Source organism: Ranitomeya imitator, chromosome 8, assembly GCF_032444005.1.
Source record: "Ranitomeya imitator isolate aRanImi1 chromosome 8, aRanImi1.pri, whole genome shotgun sequence".
NCBI lineage: Eukaryota > Metazoa > Chordata > Amphibia > Anura > Dendrobatidae > Ranitomeya > Ranitomeya imitator.
In genome coordinates this window covers 142,522,818-142,540,101 of record NC_091289.1, presented here as the reverse complement: position 1 = coordinate 142,540,101, position 17,284 = coordinate 142,522,818, and the positions used below count along the sequence as shown (strand labels likewise).

The 17,284-nt window shown below is 44.3% G+C and overlaps 1 protein-coding gene across 2 annotated transcripts in view; it reads left to right on the top strand.

Annotated features, from left to right (window-relative positions):
• Window positions 1-17,284, top strand: part of LOC138648020 (dimethylaniline monooxygenase [N-oxide-forming] 2-like) — a 62,482-nt gene that overhangs the window by 13,477 nt on the left and 31,721 nt on the right. Inside the window, exons 2-3 of one of the 2 annotated variants that reach the window (XM_069737479.1) lie at window positions 4,095-4,132; window positions 4,912-5,044. In XM_069737479.1, coding sequence (XP_069593580.1) covers window positions 4,913-5,044 — 132 coding nt within the window. In that variant the 5' untranslated portion in view covers window positions 4,095-4,132; window position 4,912. The remainder of the gene's footprint in view (window positions 1-4,094; window positions 4,133-4,911; window positions 5,045-17,284) is intronic. The other variant, XM_069737480.1, reaches the window with a different exon arrangement.

Here is a 17,284-nt window from a genome sequence, read left to right as displayed (position 1 = left end):
AGGTGTATCTGCTGATTGCAATTCTGACTGGGGTATTTAGGTTTGCAGGACTCATTAGTCCTTGCCAGTTGTCAATGTTTCTTGGGAAGTGTTGGATCTTTGTCTGGCTTCTCCTGCTTAGCTGCCAATTCAGCAAAGATAAGTGTCTGTTTCTTTTTCTATGGCACACAAACTGTGTGCTTGTTTTTTGATTGTATTCCTGCTCTGAGTTTAGGAGTCTCTGGAGTTGCAGATATACGATCCACGTCTTTAGTTAAATGGAGGAATTTTTTGTATAATCTGCTGTGGATATTTTTGGAAGGGTTTTAATACTGACCGCACAGAACTCTGTCCTATCCTTTCCTATTTTAGCTAGAGTGGCCTCTTGTGCTAAATCCTGTTTTCTGCCTGTGTTTGTCTTTCCTCTCCTACTCACAGCCAATATTTGTGGGGGGCTCTTGTGAATTCTGTTGTCGAACTCCCTCCTATGGTCGTGAATGGTACTTCAGCGAGTTCTGTCCATGGACTCCCTCTGGTGGCTGTGAGTGAAGCTGCTGCTTCTGAGGTTCCTTACACAGTTGACGTGGTTTATCCTTTGGTTGGCTGCTCTATTTAACTCCACTCAGATCGTTACTCCATGCCAGCTGTCAATGTTCCTGCATTGGTTCAGTTCGCTCTTGGATCTTTCTGGTGACCTGTCTTCTCCAGCAGAAGCTAAGTTCCTGATAGTTATTATTTGTTCATTGTTTCCTTGTCCAGTTGGTTATCATGATTTTGTCTTGCTAGCTGCAAGCTCTGGGATGCAGAGTGGCATCTCCGCACCGTGAGTCGGTGCGGAGGTCTTTTTGCACACTCTGCGTGGTCTTTTGTAGTTTTTTGTGCTGACCGCAAAGATACCTTTCCTATCCTCTGTCTGTTTAGTAAGTCTGGCCTCCCTTTGCTGAAACCTGTTTCATTTCTGCGTTTGTGACTTTCATCTTTACTTACAGTCAATATATGTGGGGGGCTGCCTTTTCCTTTGGGGAATTTCTCTGAGGCAAGGTAGGCTTTATTTTCTATCTCTAGGGCTAGCTAGCTCTGAGGCTGTGAAGAGGCGTCTAGGGAGAGTCAGGAACGCTCCACAGCTATTTCTAGTTGTTGTGATAGGATTAGGGCCTGCGGTCAGCAGAGTTCCCACATCCCAGAGCTTGTCCTTCATGAGTTTAACTATCAGGTCGTGCCGGGTGCTCCTAACCACCAGGTCCATAACAGTACAGCTGGCCCAAAGTATTAATGCATCTCAATAGAGGGATAAGAGAAGTTCTGAGACCATTTTTTTTTCTTTGCACTGTGTTTTGTCTTTCTTTTCCCCTAAACCTTTGGGTGGTTCAGGACACAGGTGTAGATATGGACATTCAAGGTCTGTCCTCTTGTGTGGATCATCTCACTGCAAGGGTACAAAACATTCAAGATTTTGTGGTTCAGAATCCTATGTTAGAGCCTAGAATTCCTATTCCTGATTTATTTTCTGGGGATAGATCTAAGTTCTTGAATTTCAAAAATAATTGTAAACTGTTTCTAGCTTTGAAACCCCGCTCCTCTGGTGACCCCGTTCAACAAGTAAAAATCATTATTTCTTTGTTGCGTGGTGACCCTCAAGACTGGGCATTTTCCCTTGCGCCAGGAGATCCTGCATTGCGTGATGTTGATGCGTTTTTTCTGGCGCTTGGATTGCTTTATGATGAATCAAATTCAGTGGATCAGGCAGAGAAAATCTTGCTGGCTTTGTGTCAGGGTCAGGATGAAGCGGAGGTATACTGTCAGAAGTTTAGAAAGTGGTCTGTGCTTACTCAGTGGAATGAGTGTGCCCTGGCGGCAATTTTCAGAAAGGGTCTTTCTGAAGCCCTTAAGGATGTCATGGTGGGATTTCCCATGCCTGCTGGTCTGAATGAGTCTATGTCCTTGGCCATTCAGATCGATCGGCGCTTGCGTGAGCGCAAAGCTGTGCACCATCTGGCGGTATTCTCTGAGCTTAGGCCTGAGCCTATGCAGTGTGATAGAACTTTGACCAGAGCTGAACGGCAAGAACACAGACGTCGGAATGGGCTGTGTTTTTACTGTGGTGAATCCACTCATGCTATCTCCGATTGTCCTAAGCGCACTAAGCGGTTCGCTAGGTCTGCCACCATTGGTACGGTACAGTCTAAATTTCTTTTGTCCGTTACTCTGATTTGCTCTCTGTCGTCCTATTCTGTTATGGCATTTGTGGATTCAGGCGCTGCCCTGAATTTGATGGACTTGGAGTTTGCCAGGCGCTGTGGTTTTTTCTTTGAGCCCTTGCAGTATCCTATTCCATTGAGAGGAATTGATGCTATGCCTTTGGCCAAGAATAAGCCTCAGTACTGGACTCAATTGACCATGTGCATGGCTCCTGCACATCAGGAGGGTATTCGCTTTTTGGTGTTGCATAATCTGCATGATGTGGTCGTTTTGGAGTTGCCATGGCTACAGGTCCATAATCCAGTGTTGGATTGGAAATCTATGTCTGTGTCCGGCTGGGGTTGTCAGGGGGTACATGGTGATGTTCCATTGTTGTCAATTTCGCCTTCTACTCCTTCTGAAGTCCCTGAGTTTTTATCAGATTACCGGGATGTATTTGAAGAGCCCAAATCCGGTGCCCTAGCTCCTCATAGGGATTGCGATTGTGCTATTAATTTGATTCCTGGTAGTAAGTTTCCTAAGGGCCGTCAGTTTAATTTATCTGTGCCAGAGCACGCCGCTATGCGGAGTTATATAAAGGAATCCTTGGAGAAGGGTCATATTTGCCTGTCGTCGTCACCATTGGGAGCAGGGTTCTTTTTTGTGGCCAAGAAGGATGGCTCTTTGAGACCTTGTATTGATTACCGCCTTCTTAATAAGATCACAGTCAAATTTCAGTATCCTTTGCCGCTGCTGTCGGATTTGTTTGTTCGGATTAAGGAGGCTAGTTGGTTCACCAAGATAGATCTTCGAGGGGCGTATAATCTTGTGCGAATTAAACAGGGCGATGAATGGAAAACAGCATTTAATACGCCCGAGGGCCATTTTGAGTACCTGGTTATGCCATTTGGGCTTTCTAATGCTCCATCTGTGTTTCAGTCCTTTATGCATGACATCTTCCGAGAGTACCTGGATAGATTCATGATTGTATATTTGGATGACATTTTGGTCTTTTCGGATGATTGGGAGTCTCATGTGAAGGTCAGAATGGTGTTCCAGGTCCTTCGTGCGAATTCCTTGTTTGTGAAGGGGTCAAAGTTTCCCAAGTTGCACCAATCATCTGGAATGCTCTACCCCCCAAAATTAGGACTAACCACAACTTACACAGGTTTAGGCGCTCCCTAAAAACACATCTGTTTAGGGCGACCTATCACGTTCCTTAATCAAAGTCCTTTTTATATATAGCCCATTCACTACTTCTCTAAACATAACTCTCCATCAAAATACACTGCACCTAAAAGCACTATAAATACTGGTGAGCAGCTTATGCAGCTTTTATCTATCCCCATTTGGTCAAGACTATCAATGTAAATAAGCACCTGTATTTTGTGTCGCCACCAACTCATTGTAGATTGTAAGCTCTTGCGAGCAGGGTCGTCATTATCTTTGCTTTAATTATTGTATTATGTTTAACTTTGTTACCTATGACTGTTGTGTATCAACTGTTGAATTGTAAAATGCTGCAGAATATGTTGGCGCTATATAAATAAAAATTATTATTATTGTAGATGAATGATTTTCAGCTCAAATTATATATTTTTCAATCTAGTTATGCTGGAAAACTGGTGTTAATAGAATATTGGTTGTTGTTTATTGTCTATTTAGCTGTAGCAATATTAAACTGTACATTTGAGGAAAAGATGGATCTGACAGGCTAACTTACTAGGCGTTTAAATATTTATTTGAAAAGACAATTACGTACATAAAATGAATCCGTACACATCAGTGATACAACTGTTCAGTAATATGTACTATCTAAGATAAATGATTAATTTGTGAAACATTAAGATGCCTACACTGATACAGGTTATGCAGTATCCTTGCAGATATGAACTTGGGTTACTTATTAGCTTCTAACAATCTTGTTTGTGCAACAGGAAGAGATTTCTTACAGCAAAGAAAGTCGTAGATCAAGGTATTGTCCTGAAAAAACAAACAAGCATACAATATGTCTTAAAATGTAATCTTTGCATTGTTTGTCAGACAATAAGGATTGTTTTTTATCAATTATTATGCACAAATTTGTCATAAATGGGCAATGTATGCACAAAATGGGCTACAATGTTTGAAGACTAAGTAAGAAATGACAACATATTTTAATATTTTTATATCTTGAAAATGTTGCAATATATTATATCTACTTTGGGATTTACCTGCTATTAATGGTGTTGTTTAGTACTCCTGTCTTCTTCTAAGAGAATAAGGAGTGACCTGTCAGTCTAGCTGAGCAGGCTGGGCGATGCCTCGGGGGACTCTAATTTTGAACCAGTCACTGTCCACAGACGCAGTTTAAAATTTAAGTCCTTGCACTTATCCTCATGCCTACCTGCCGCCTTCTTCACTTCAATCACCGTCACTCTGGTAGGTTTCCAGCAATCTGTAACCTGTTGGATCGATCCAGTGTTTGCTGGAGCAAGCCGGAGACCGCTCTTCTATTTAAGCCTGTGAGAGCCTTGTTCTGGCTCACAGGCTTGCATTGAGAGCTTGTGATGTAACTTCTGGCTGGTCACAGGATGGCGCCTTAAGACTGGAGCGGTGGTGAAAAAACATGAAGACGCCAGAGAATGAGTAGAAGACCCGAGGCATGGACCTTCTATTAGTGTCAACGTGCACTTATTTAACTTAAAGTGAACAGTATGGGATAATGTTTACTATGCAATAAGCTATCAAACTTTATTTTTTTAATAACTCCAGTATGTCCAAGACAGTGGCCATTATTGGTGCGGGGTGCAGTGGTCTCCCAGCCATCAAATGTTGCTTAGAAGAAGGTTTGGAACCTACATGTTTTGAGCAGAGGGATGGAATTGGTGGAGTCTGGAAATACACGGTAAGAACATTTACATTATCTGTCTTTCGACTTTTTATTAACAGTGAAAATGCATCATTTTTTTTTCTTTAATTGTTTGCGTTTCACAATGATATATCCCATAGAGAAAAGTACCAAGTCTGAATATAGTCCTTAAGTCTCTCTACTAAAATGTAGTAGGCTCTCTATAAGCCGATGCATAGTGCCCATATACAGGTAAAATATGTTGCTATCCATAGTGGTTTGTAACTGATCTGCAAGATGGTGACTCAAAAGTACTTCTAAAATAATGATTTTTATCTGTTTTAACATACATATCAGATACAGCTACCAACATTACATTACAGAAGCTGCAACTGTTGCTTACCACTAACATTTGTCACCCATTTACTATATTGTTATCCTTTCTAACATATGTTAAAAATAAATCCAAAAAGCGCTTGATAGAGCCACAGTTGATGAAGAGATGTTAAGGAGACGTGAGTGTGATAAGTACACTCACTTTATAGGGTTCTGTTAGGAGAACAACACCCTCTGATGCCTTGTACCATGAGTGGACTTGAAGTTACTGCCAGACTTACTTCTTCTGAATATTCACAAATTCGCTGAATACATACAGCGAAGGAAATAATTATTTGATCCCTTGCTGATTTTGTAAGTTTGCCCACTGAGAACGACATGAAGAATCTATAATTTTAAGGGTAGGTTTATTTTAATATCGAGAGATAGAATATCAAAAATAAAATCTAGAAAATCACATTGTACAAGTTGTATAAATGTATTTGTATTTTGCAGTGAGAAATAAGTATTTGGCAAATACGACTTAATACTTGGTGGCAAAACCCTTGTTGGCAAGCACAGCAGTCAGATGTTGTTTGTAGTTGATGATGAGGTTTGCGCCAGTTAGGAGGAATTTTGGTCCACTCCTCTTTGCAGATCATCCTACCAACCATTAAGAGTTCTGTTAGATGTTAGATGCTCCTAATCCACTCGTTACATGCATTAGAGACAGCTGTCTTACATAATCATGTTTATAAAAGACTCCTGTCCACATACTCAATTAATCAGTCAGACTCTATCCTCTGAGTCTACATCATGGGCAAGACCAAAGAGCTTTGCACATCTTATCTCCACTCCAGGGTATGGTCTGGTGTTTAAATAGTCGGCCTCCAGTGGCAGTGTTCAGTGGGGCTGGAGCTGGAATCTCCAGAGAAGTGGTTGTTTATCATATTGAACCTAGCTGTTATATCCTGAGCGTGCGGATCCCCAAAGCTGCGGAGACTGTATAATTCTTTGTTTTTTTTCCTGTTTTGCCTGTAGGGCCATGTTTATTTTCACTTTGTTGGTTTATGCCATATGTCTAGTAAACTAGAGGAATAATTAAAGACACACTGTACCTGTGTCTACCTCTGTGCGCAGCTGAGTGAGCCTATTTACCACAGTATATATTACAGTGGCATATAAAAGTTTGGGCATCCCTGGTCAAAATTACTGTTATTGTGAACAGTTAAGCAAGTTAAAAATGAAATGATCTCTAAAAGACCTAAAGTTAAAGCTGACACATTTCCTTAGTATTTTACGCAAATTAAAAAAATACATTTTCATCTATTACATTTTAAGAATTACAAAAGGGAAAATGAGCCAATACAACAGTTTGAGCATCCTGCATGATTTGTATGTAGTAGTACTCCCTATTGAAAGTATAACAGCTTGTAAACGCTTTTTGTATCTAGCTAAGAGTCTTTCAATTCTTGTTTGAGGGATTTTTAACCATTTTTTATTGGAAAATTCTTCCAGTTCTGTGAGATTCCTGGGTCGTCTTGCATGCACTGCTATTTTGCTAGCCACAGATTTTCAATGATGCTCAGATCAGGGGACTGTGAGGGCCATTGTAAAACCTTCAGCTTGCATCTTTTGAGGTAGTCTTTTGTAGATTATGAAGTGTGTTTAGGATCATTATTCATTTGAAGAAGCCATCCTCTTTTCAACTTCAGCTTTTTTATAGATGATATGTTTGCATTAAAAATTAGTTGAAATTTCATTAAATCCATTCTTCTCTCTACCTGTGAAATGTTCCCCATGCCATTGAATGCAACATAAATCCCAAAGCATGATTGATCCACCCCCATGCCTAATGGTTGGCAAAATGTTCTTTTCCTGAAATTCTATGACCTTTTTCGCCATGCATTATTTTAACCTCAATGATCCATGACTTGTTTCTAAAATGCATCAGGCTTATTTCGATGTTCTGTTGCATACTTCTGTCCCTGAATTTTATGGTGAGGACACAGAAGAGGTTTTCTTCTGATGACTCTTCGATCAAGGCCATATTTATGCAGGTATCTCTGAACAGTACACTCGCTGACAGAAGTTATGTCGCTTATCCATGTTATGTAAACAAAAGCTTATAACCTGACGTTAAATTCATCCATTGGTTGTATAAATTATTCTTTTGAAAGCTGAAACCCTCCAAAATGTGGTTTAGGTTAAGAAAATAAATTGGCATCAATGCAGAAATATTAATCATGGACACAAAATGGTCAGATTTTGGCAAGACTAAAGTTTTGTCACCTGGTCATATAATGCACCCAATCCTAGTTTACATCCTTACCTGTGCTCAATAAATGATCGTTTAATTAGTGTGTGTGTAAAAAGAAACCCAGCACCCCAGACCTTCACTTGAACTGCAACTTGAGCTCTGACAACATGCCAAAAATCCACCCTGCGACCAAAGCCTGGATTATCAAGAGGCTGAAGACCAGATCCACTACAGAGGTGGCTGGCACCTTTAATATGTGTCAGCATCAAGTACAAGGAATTAAAAAAAGATTTGAAGAGACTGGAGATGTGTTTGAGAAGCCCACGTCCGGCAGACCCCGCAAGACAACTGCTCAGGAGGAACGTTTGTTGGTTAGAAAATCCAAAGCAAGCTCCTCTTCCACTGCAACAGAGCACCAACAGGCCTGGTCACCTCAAGTCCCTGTGTCAACTAGAACAGTTTGTAGGATTCTGTCTCGAAATGGCCTCCATGGCCAAATCAGTGCCCAGAAGCCAGCACTAAACAAAAGGCAAATAAAAAGCCGTGTGGCATTTGCAAAGTCCCACAGCCTGCTAAACAGATGGATGCTGGAAAAGTGGCAGAAGGTGGATTTCTCTGATGAATCTTCAGTAGAATTACACCACAGCCGCTGCAAATATTGCAGGAGACCTACTGGAGCCCGTATGGATCCAAAATACACCCAGAAAACAGTTAAATTTGGTGATGGAAAGATCATGGTCTGGGGTTACATTCAGTATGGGGGTGTGCAAAACATTTGCAAGGTGGAAGGCAATATCAATAGCCTAAAATATCAAGCAGAATTACAGTTAGGGCCAGAAATATTTGGACAGTGACACAAGTTTTGTTATTTTAGCTGTTTACAAAAACATGTTCAGAAATAAAATTATATATGTAATATGGGCTGAAAGTGCACACTCCCAGCTGCAATATGATAGTTTCCACATCCAAATCGGAGAAAGGGTTTAGGAATCATAGCTCTGTAATGCATAGCGTCCTCTTTTTCAAGGGACCAAAAGTAATTGGACAATGGACTCTAAGGGCTGCAATTAACTCTGAAGGCGTCTCCCTCGTTAACCTGTAATCAATGAAGTAGTTAAAAGGTCAGGGGTGGATTCCAGGTGTGTGGTTTTGCATTTGGAAGCTGTTGCTGTGAGCAGACAACATGCGGTCAAAGGAACTCTCAATTGAGGTGAAGCAGAACATCCTGAGGCTGAAAAAAAAGAAAAAAATCCATCAGAGAGATAGCAGACATGCTTGGAGTAGCAAAATCAACAGTTGGGTACATTCTGAGAAAAAAGGAATTGACTGGTGAGCTTGGGAACTGTAACAACTCTGCTGGCATCACGGCATGGCCTCACATCTCTCACACAATCTTACCCACTGCTCCAGGCCATGATGTGGTTTCTGTTTCATGCCAGCTCCATAGTCTGTTCCTCTGCTCTGTACATGCCTCATGGCTATGTGTATAGGGGGCCGGCGCCTGAACTCTCTGGTTCTTATAGGAATCAGGTGCACCTGTCCAATCAGTTCCTGACCAATTACCGAGAGGCCTCCTGTATATAGTGCAGCTCCACCCTGTGGTCTGGGCCTGTGCAATGTGTTTGCTCAGTTAGTGTTTTGCTTCTGAGTTTGCCAGGTCTAGCTCTGTGTTGCTCCCTCTCTGGAGGCTTTTCTCTGTGCATTTGCCTTTATCTTTGTCCGCCCTCCAGGAGGCAGAATATCCTGGTCCCTGTGTCTTTGTCCCTGTGTCTTTGTCCTTGTGTCTCGTTCCATTGCCTTGTCTGTACTTAGTCTTGTCTCGGTCTCCTTGTGTGTGGCTTCCTTCCCTGCTGTGTCTTTCCTTGTGTTCTCGGTCTGCTTGCACTCCGCACTCTTGCGGCTCTGCCTGCTCTGCATCTTGGTGGCTTTGCCGCTGTTTCGCACTTCTGCGGTTCTGCTCCGTCTTGCTCTGCTCCGCTCCCGTTGCTGCAGAAACCTCTTGCTGCAGTTCCCCTCTGCAATCCTTGCGGTTCCATTTTGCTTAGCTTCTGCAGTATCTCTTGCTGCAGCTTCTCTCCACATTCTTTGTGGCTCTGCTCAGCTTTTGTCGCTACGCTACCGCTTGCTGCTTTTCCATTCCTATCTGCAGTCTTTCACTCCTCTCCTGTGTGAACAGGTCCCTACCTGTTCCTCCAAACTATATATCCCTACCTGTTCCTTCATCTCACTCACAATTGGACTGCACTCGGGTGTCATTTGAGTGCAGCCTGATTCTAATATCTCATCAGCCAGTCCTGTCTCCTGCCGTCCTAAGTCAGTCCTGTGTCTCCTGCCGTCCTAGCAAGCCCTGTGTTCTTTGCCGTGTCTCTGCCAGCCCTGTGTTCCAAACTACATATCTGTACCTGCACGTCCAGTGTGAACAGGCCCTTATCTGTTCCTTCATATACCACATCAACCAGTCCTGTGTTCTCTGCCGTGCCTCCCAATCCTGTGTTCCTGCCAGTCCTGCCGTTCCTGCCCTGCCTTCCAGTCCTGTGTTCCTGCCGTCCTAGCCAGTCCTGTTTCCTGCCGTGTCTCTGCCAGCCCTGTGTTCTCTGCCAGCCCTGTCTCAGCCGTGCCAGCCTACTCGTCTGTGTTCCAGCCGTGCTCTTCTGCCAGTCCTGCCTAATGCCCGCACCAATCCTGGTCTTCCTGTCTCCCAAGTGGGATCAGCAGCCACAGCCAGACACCACCCTGGAGTAGCACCTGGCAGCTGCCTGCTGCACAAGCCTGTCCTCACCATCAGAGGCTCCAGTGAAAACCCAGGCAGCTGTTATAGTCACGCCCCTTCCAGGGTAGTCTGGTTTGTGGCACAGTGGGGCCACAAAACCCCCGAGCTCACGCCCACCAGTCAGGGCGTGAGCGTAACAGTTTGCACAGGCCATTGTCTCCGCTGTATCCCATGTCCTACCGCTCTCAGAGCATGATGAACTTTCTGTCTACTGGTATGAGCAAGCTGAAGAATTTGTTCCGCCCTGTGTCGTTCCAATTGAGGAGACCTCGGGCCCAATCATAATTTCTAACGCTCTCTACGATCAACTCCGGGCCTATGAGGAAGAGCACAACCCAGCAGACCCACCTAGGTTCTATGGGAATCCTGAGGAATGCCAAAGCTTCCTGGAACAGTGCTTGCGCTACATCCTGCAGAATGCAGCTTGTTTTCCCTCTGACCGGATTAAGGTGGCCTACATCATGTCCTACCTAGCAGGAGATGCTTTATTATGGATTTGTCCCCTCTGGGAAGCAGGGGATCCTATCGTCATGAGTCTTGGGGCCTTCCTGGTGGCCTTCCGTAAAGTCTTTGACAAGCCTCGTCCTGCTGCTCCTGTGAAGTCTTCCCCATCTAGATCCGAGAGGCGCTCCAGACGGGCGAAACCCGTGAAGAAACCTCCACGTCAAGCCATGACCGTCTGTGATCCTCCAGTTCCTCTACCCGTTAAAGCAGCTACTCTAATAGAACCCAAAAAGACTGTCAAGAGTGGACTGGCAAAGCATCAGTCTAAGACCAGTCGTAAGAAGGGCTTACTACGTCGCTGCTGTTGTGAGGAACACCTGGAAGACCTCTGTCCAGGGGATCTAAAGCTCCAAAACCTCGGGCCAGTAGGAGAGACTGCCCTTGGTGAGAATAACTCCCTTCCGCTAAAGTCTGAGTCTGTTCCAGTGCCTTGTGGGAGCTTCGGTCCTGCAGATGTGTTAAAGCTGCTAACCAGACGGAGTCTAAGTGTGATTCCTGTTCCACTGCTCCAGAATCCTGTGAAGGTGTTTGGTGATTGCCGAGTCCTACTTATGAACAGTCCAGTGTTGAAGGGACAACTACAGCTCCAAATCGGAGCATTGTATGCGGAGAGATTTGTTTTCCACTGGTTGACCAGTCCGCCCGTCGGTCGTTCTGAACCGGATACTCTGCTGCCCGTTCCGGTCCAAAGACCCAGCGTGGTTCTGCGTTTGGAACTATCAAGTCTCCAGAAGTTTCTTGTTCCTAAACTGCTAGGTCAATCTACAGTGTTGATATCTTCGCCACCTAAACAGCTGGCTATTGAGTCACGGTGTGCTGACCTCACTGAAGTAAAGAAAGCAGTGGCGTCCTCTCCGCACACCTCCAGTGACCAGTTCCCAGGAACATCCCTGTCACTTAAAAATTTTTCCCTGAACTTTGGGAAGAAGATGCTTCCTGTAATGATGCCTTCAGATTCCATGTGGCAGGTGGATAAAGACGTTGAAGCTCTTGCATCTCTGTTCTTCACCAGTCCGGAGGAAGAGATGGTCCAGTTTTGTCTGAGTAACAAGCTGATGGGGCTTCCTGAATGTATGTCTTCTGCTTCCAAGTGGCTACTTGATACTAAGACAGAGACTTACTCATCCTCTAATCTAGAAGAGGAGGTCCAGTTTTTTCAGGGTACCAGGCTGAAGATGTTTCCTGTATGTATGCCTCCAGTTTCCATCTGGCTATTTGGTGAAGATCCCAAGACAGAAGTATTCTCATCTCTGCTTCCCACCGGTCTAAAGGAGAAGGTCCAATTTTCTTGTAATGATGGGCTAAAGTTGGATCCAGTGAACGTGTCTTCAGTTTCCAATGAATCACATTATGTTGTGGTCAAATCGAAAGCTTCCAAGTCCCTGCTTTCAATTAACCAGGTGAAAGAAATCCTGTCCCTTGTGTCTTCTGTGTGGGAAGCTGATCGTACTGGACTCAAAGAGACTGAGCATCCTGAGATCTCTAATGTCTCAAATACCTCATTCTACGAAAGGAATGTTGTGATGGCTATGACTATGTGTGCTCCTATCCTTCTTCTACAGGTTGTTCTGGCGGGCTTGAAGAGGAGGGGCCGTAAAGGGGGGGGTACTGTAACAACTCTGCTGGCATCACGGCATGGCCTCACATCTCTCACACAATCTTACCCACTGCTCCAGGTCATGATGTGGTTTCTGTTTCATGCCAGCTCCATAGTCTGTTCCTCTGCTCTGTACATGCCTCATGGCTATGTGTATAGGGGGCCGGCGCCTGAACTCTCTGGTTCTTATAGGAATCAGGTGCACCTGTCCAATCAGTTCCTGACCAATTACCGAGAGGCCTCCTGTATATAGTGCAGCTCCACCCTGTGGTCTGGGCCTGTGCAATGTGTTTGCTCAGTTAGTGTTTTGCTTCTGAGTTTGCCAGGTCTAGCTCTGTGTTGCTCCCTCTCTGGAGGCTTTTCTCTGTGCATTTGCCTTTATCTTTGTCCGCCCTCCAGGAGGCAGAATATCCTGGTCCCTGTGTCTTTGTCCTTGTGTCTCGTTCCATTGCCTTGTCTGTACTTAGTCTTGTCTCGGTCTCCTTGTGTGTGGCTTCCTTCCCTGCTGTGTCTTTCCTTGTGTTCTCGGTCTGCTTGCACTCCGCACTCTTGCGGCTCTGCCTGCTCTGCATCTTGGTGGCTTTGCCGCTGCTCCGCACTTCTGCGGTTCTGCTCCGTCTTGCTCTGCTCCGCTCCCGTTGCTGCAGAAACCTCTTGCTGCAGTTCCCCTCTGCAATCCTTGCGGTTCCATTTTGCTTAGCTTCTGCAGTATCTCTTGCTGCAGCTTCTCTCCACATTCTTTGTGGCTCTGCTCAGCTTTTGTCGCTACGCTACCGCTTGCTGCTTTTCCATTCCTATCTGCAGTCTTTCACTCCTCTCCTGTGTGAACAGGTCCCTACCTGTTCCTCCAAACTATATATCCCTACCTGTTCCTTCATCTCACTCACAATTGGACTGCACTCGGGTGTCATTTGAGTGCAGCCTGATTCTAATATCTCATCAGCCAGTCCTGTCTCCTGCCGTCCTAAGTCAGTCCTGTGTCTCCTGCCGTCCTAGCAAGCCCTGTGTTCTTTGCCGTGTCTCTGCCAGCCCTGTGTTCCAAACTACATATCTGTACCTGCACGTCCAGTGTGAACAGGCCCTTATCTGTTCCTTCATATACCACATCAACCAGTCCTGTGTTCTCTGCCGTGCCTCCCAATCCTGTGTTCCTGCCAGTCCTGCCGTTCCTGCCCTGCCTTCCAGTCCTGTGTTCCTGCCGTCCTAGCCAGTCCTGTTTCCTGCCGTGTCTCTGCCAGCCCTGTGTTCTCTGCCAGCCCTGTCTCAGCCGTGCCAGCCTACTCGTCTGTGTTCCAGCCGTGCTCTTCTGCCAGTCCTGCCTAATGCCCGCACCAATCCTGGTCTTCCTGTCTCCCAAGTGGGATCAGCAGCCACAGCCAGACACCACCCTGGAGTAGCACCTGGCAGCTGCCTGCTGCACAAGCCTGTCCTCACCATCAGAGGCTCCAGTGAAAACCCAGGCAGCTGTTATAGTCACGCCCCTTCCAGGGTAGTCTGGTTTGTGGCACAGTGGGGCCACAAAACCCCCGAGCTCACGCCCACCAGTCAGGGCGTGAGCGTAACAGGAACTCAAAAAGGCCTGGGCATCCACGGATGACAACAGTGGTGGATGATCGCCGCATACTTAATTTGGTGAAGAAGAACCCGTTCACAACATCAACTGAAGTCCAGAACACTCTCAGTGAAGTAGGTGTATCTGTCTCTAAGTCAACAGTAAAGAGAAAACTCCATGACAGTAAATACAAAGGGTTCACATCTAGATGCAAACCATTCATCAATACCAAAAATAGACAGGCCAGAGTTAAATTTGCAGAAAAACACCTCAAGAAGCCAGCTCAGTTCTGGAAAAGTATTCTATGGACAGATGAGACAAAGGTCAACCTGTACCAGAATGATGAGAAGAAAAAAGTTTGGAGAAGAAAGGGAACGGCACATGATCCAAGGCACACCACATCCTCTGTAAAACATGGTGGAGGCAACGTGATGGCATGGGCATGCATGGCTTTCAATGGCACTGGGTCACTTGTGTTTATTGATGACATAAGAGCAGACAAGAGTAGCCGGATGAATTCTGAAGTGTACCGGGATATACTTTCAGCCCAGATTCAGCCAAATGCTGCAAAGTTGATTGGACGGCGCTTCATAGTACAGATGGACAATGACCCCAAGCATACAGCCAAAGCTACCCAGGAGTTCATGAGTGCCAAAAAGTGGAACATTCTGCAATGGACAAGTCAATCTCCAGATCTAAACCCAATTGAGCATGCATTTCACTTGCTCAAATCCAGACTTAAGACGGAAAGACCCACAAACAAGCAAGACCTGAAGGCTGCGGCTGTAAAGGCCTGGCAAAGCATTAAGAAGGAGGAAACCCAGCGTTTGGTGATGTCCATGGGTTCCAGACTTAAGGCAGTGATTGCCTCCAAAGGATTTGCAACAAAATATTGAAAATAAAAATATTTTGTTTGGGTTATGTTTATTTGTCCAATTACTTTTGACCTCCTAAAATGTGGAGTGTTTGTAAAGAAATGTGTACAATTCCTACATTTTCTATCAGATATTTTTGTTCAACCCTTCAAATTAAACGTTACAATCTGCACCTGAATTCTGTTGTAGAGGTTTCATTTCAAATCCAATGTGGTGGCATGCAGAGCCCAACTCGCGAAAATTGTGTCACTGTCCAAATATTTCTGGCCCTAACTGTAGCTACCTCTTATATTCCAAACCATAAAAGGGGTCAAATTCTGCAGCAGGATGGTGCTCCATCTCATACATCCATCTCTACAATGAAGTTCGTCCAGGCAAAAAAGATCAAGGTCTCAAAGGACTGGCCAGCCCAGACACCAGACATGAACATCATTGAGCATGTTTGGGGTAGGATGAAAGAGGAAGCTTAGAAGATAAAACCAAAGAATCTAGATGAACTCGAGGCATGCAAGACTGCATTCTTTGCTAATTCTGATGAATTCAATAATAAATTGTATGAATCATTGTTGAACCGCATGGATGCAGTTCTTTAAGCTCATGGAAGTCACACAAAATATTAAATATGACTCTAATAGCACCACAACTTCATTCACCAATGTTAAGCAACATATATTTGTATTTTAACCCTTTCAAGATGCAGCCCTTTCTCGTTTTTGCGTTTTCGTTTTTTGCTCCCCTCCTTCCCAGAGCCGTAACCTTTTTATGTTTCCGTCAGTATGGCCATGTGAGGTCTTATTTTTTGCGGGACGAGTTGTACTTTTGGTTTTACCATGTCTTGTACTAGAAAACGGGAGAAAAATTCCAAGAGTGGTGAAATTGAAAAAAAAGTACAATCCCACACTTATTTTTTGTTTGGCTTTTTTGCTAGGTTCACTAAATGCTAAAACTGACCTGCCATTATGATTCTCCAGGTCATTACGAGTACATAGACACCAAAGATGTCTAGGTTAATTTTTATCTAACTGGTGAAAAAAAAATTCCAAGCTTTGCAAAAAAAAAAAATTGCGCCATTTTCCGATACCCATAGCGTGTCCATTTTTTGGGATCTTGGGTCGGGTGAGGGCTTATTTTTTGCGTGCCGAGCTGACGTTTTTAACGATACCACTTTTGTTCAGATACGTTCATTTGATCGCCCATTGTTGCATTTTAATGAATTTTTTTCTCGCTACACCGTTTAGCGATCAGGTTAATCCTTTTTTTAATTGATAGATCGGGCGATTCTGAACGCGGCGATACCAAATATGTGCATGTTTGATTTTTTTTTTAATTGTTTTATTTTGAATGGGGCAAAAGGGGGGTGATTTAAACTTTTATATTTTTTTTATTTTTTTCCTATTTTTTAAAACTTTTTCTTTTAACTTTTGCCATGCTTCAATAGCCTCCATGGGAGCCTAGAAGCTGGCACAACTGGATCGGCTCTGCTGCATAGGAGCGATCACTATGTATGCAGCTGAATTACAGGCTTGCTATGAGCGCCGGCCACAGATTGGCGCTCACAGCAAGTCGGCATCAACAACCATAGAGGTCTCAAGGAGACCTCTGGTTGTTATGCCGATGCATCGCTGACCCCCGATCACATGACGCGCGCATTTCCGGCCCAATGGCTGGAAGCAGTAGTTGAATGCCGCTGTCAGTGTTTGACAGCGGCATTTAACTAGTTAATAGTGGCGGGTGAATCGCGATTCCACCTGCCGCTATTGCGCGCACATGTCAGGTGTACAAAACAGCTGACATATCCCGACTTTGATGTGGGCTCAGCGCCGGAGCCCACATCAAAGGGGGAGACACGACATGCGCCATACTAGTACGACGCATGTCGTGAAGAGGTTAAGTTAATTATTTGTTTGAATATCACATTACTTTCTTTGGGCGACAAAACTTTTGTCTTGCCAAAACCTAACCATTCTGTGTCCATTAACTGATCAATATTTCTGCATTGATGCCAATTTATTTTCTTAACCTAAACCACATTTCGGAGGGTTTCAGCTTTCAAAAGAATAATTTATACAACCAATGGATGAATTTAACGTCAGGTTATAAGCTTTAATTTACATAACATGGATAATCGACATAACTTCTGTCAGGGAGTGTAGAACAATCTGCTAAATCTTTCTGAAGGTCTTTTGCAGTCAAGCAGGTGTTATGATTTGCCTCTCTAGCAATCCTATGAGCAGCTGTCTCTGAAATTTTGCTTGGTCTTCCAGACTTTAGCTTGACCTCCACTGTACCTGTTAAATGCCATTTCTTAGTTACATTTAGAACTGAAGAACGGGTAACTTGAAAACACTTTGATATCTTCTTATAGCCTTATGTTTTTGTGGGCCTCCACCATTTTCATTTTCAGAGTGCTTGTCAGCTGCTTAG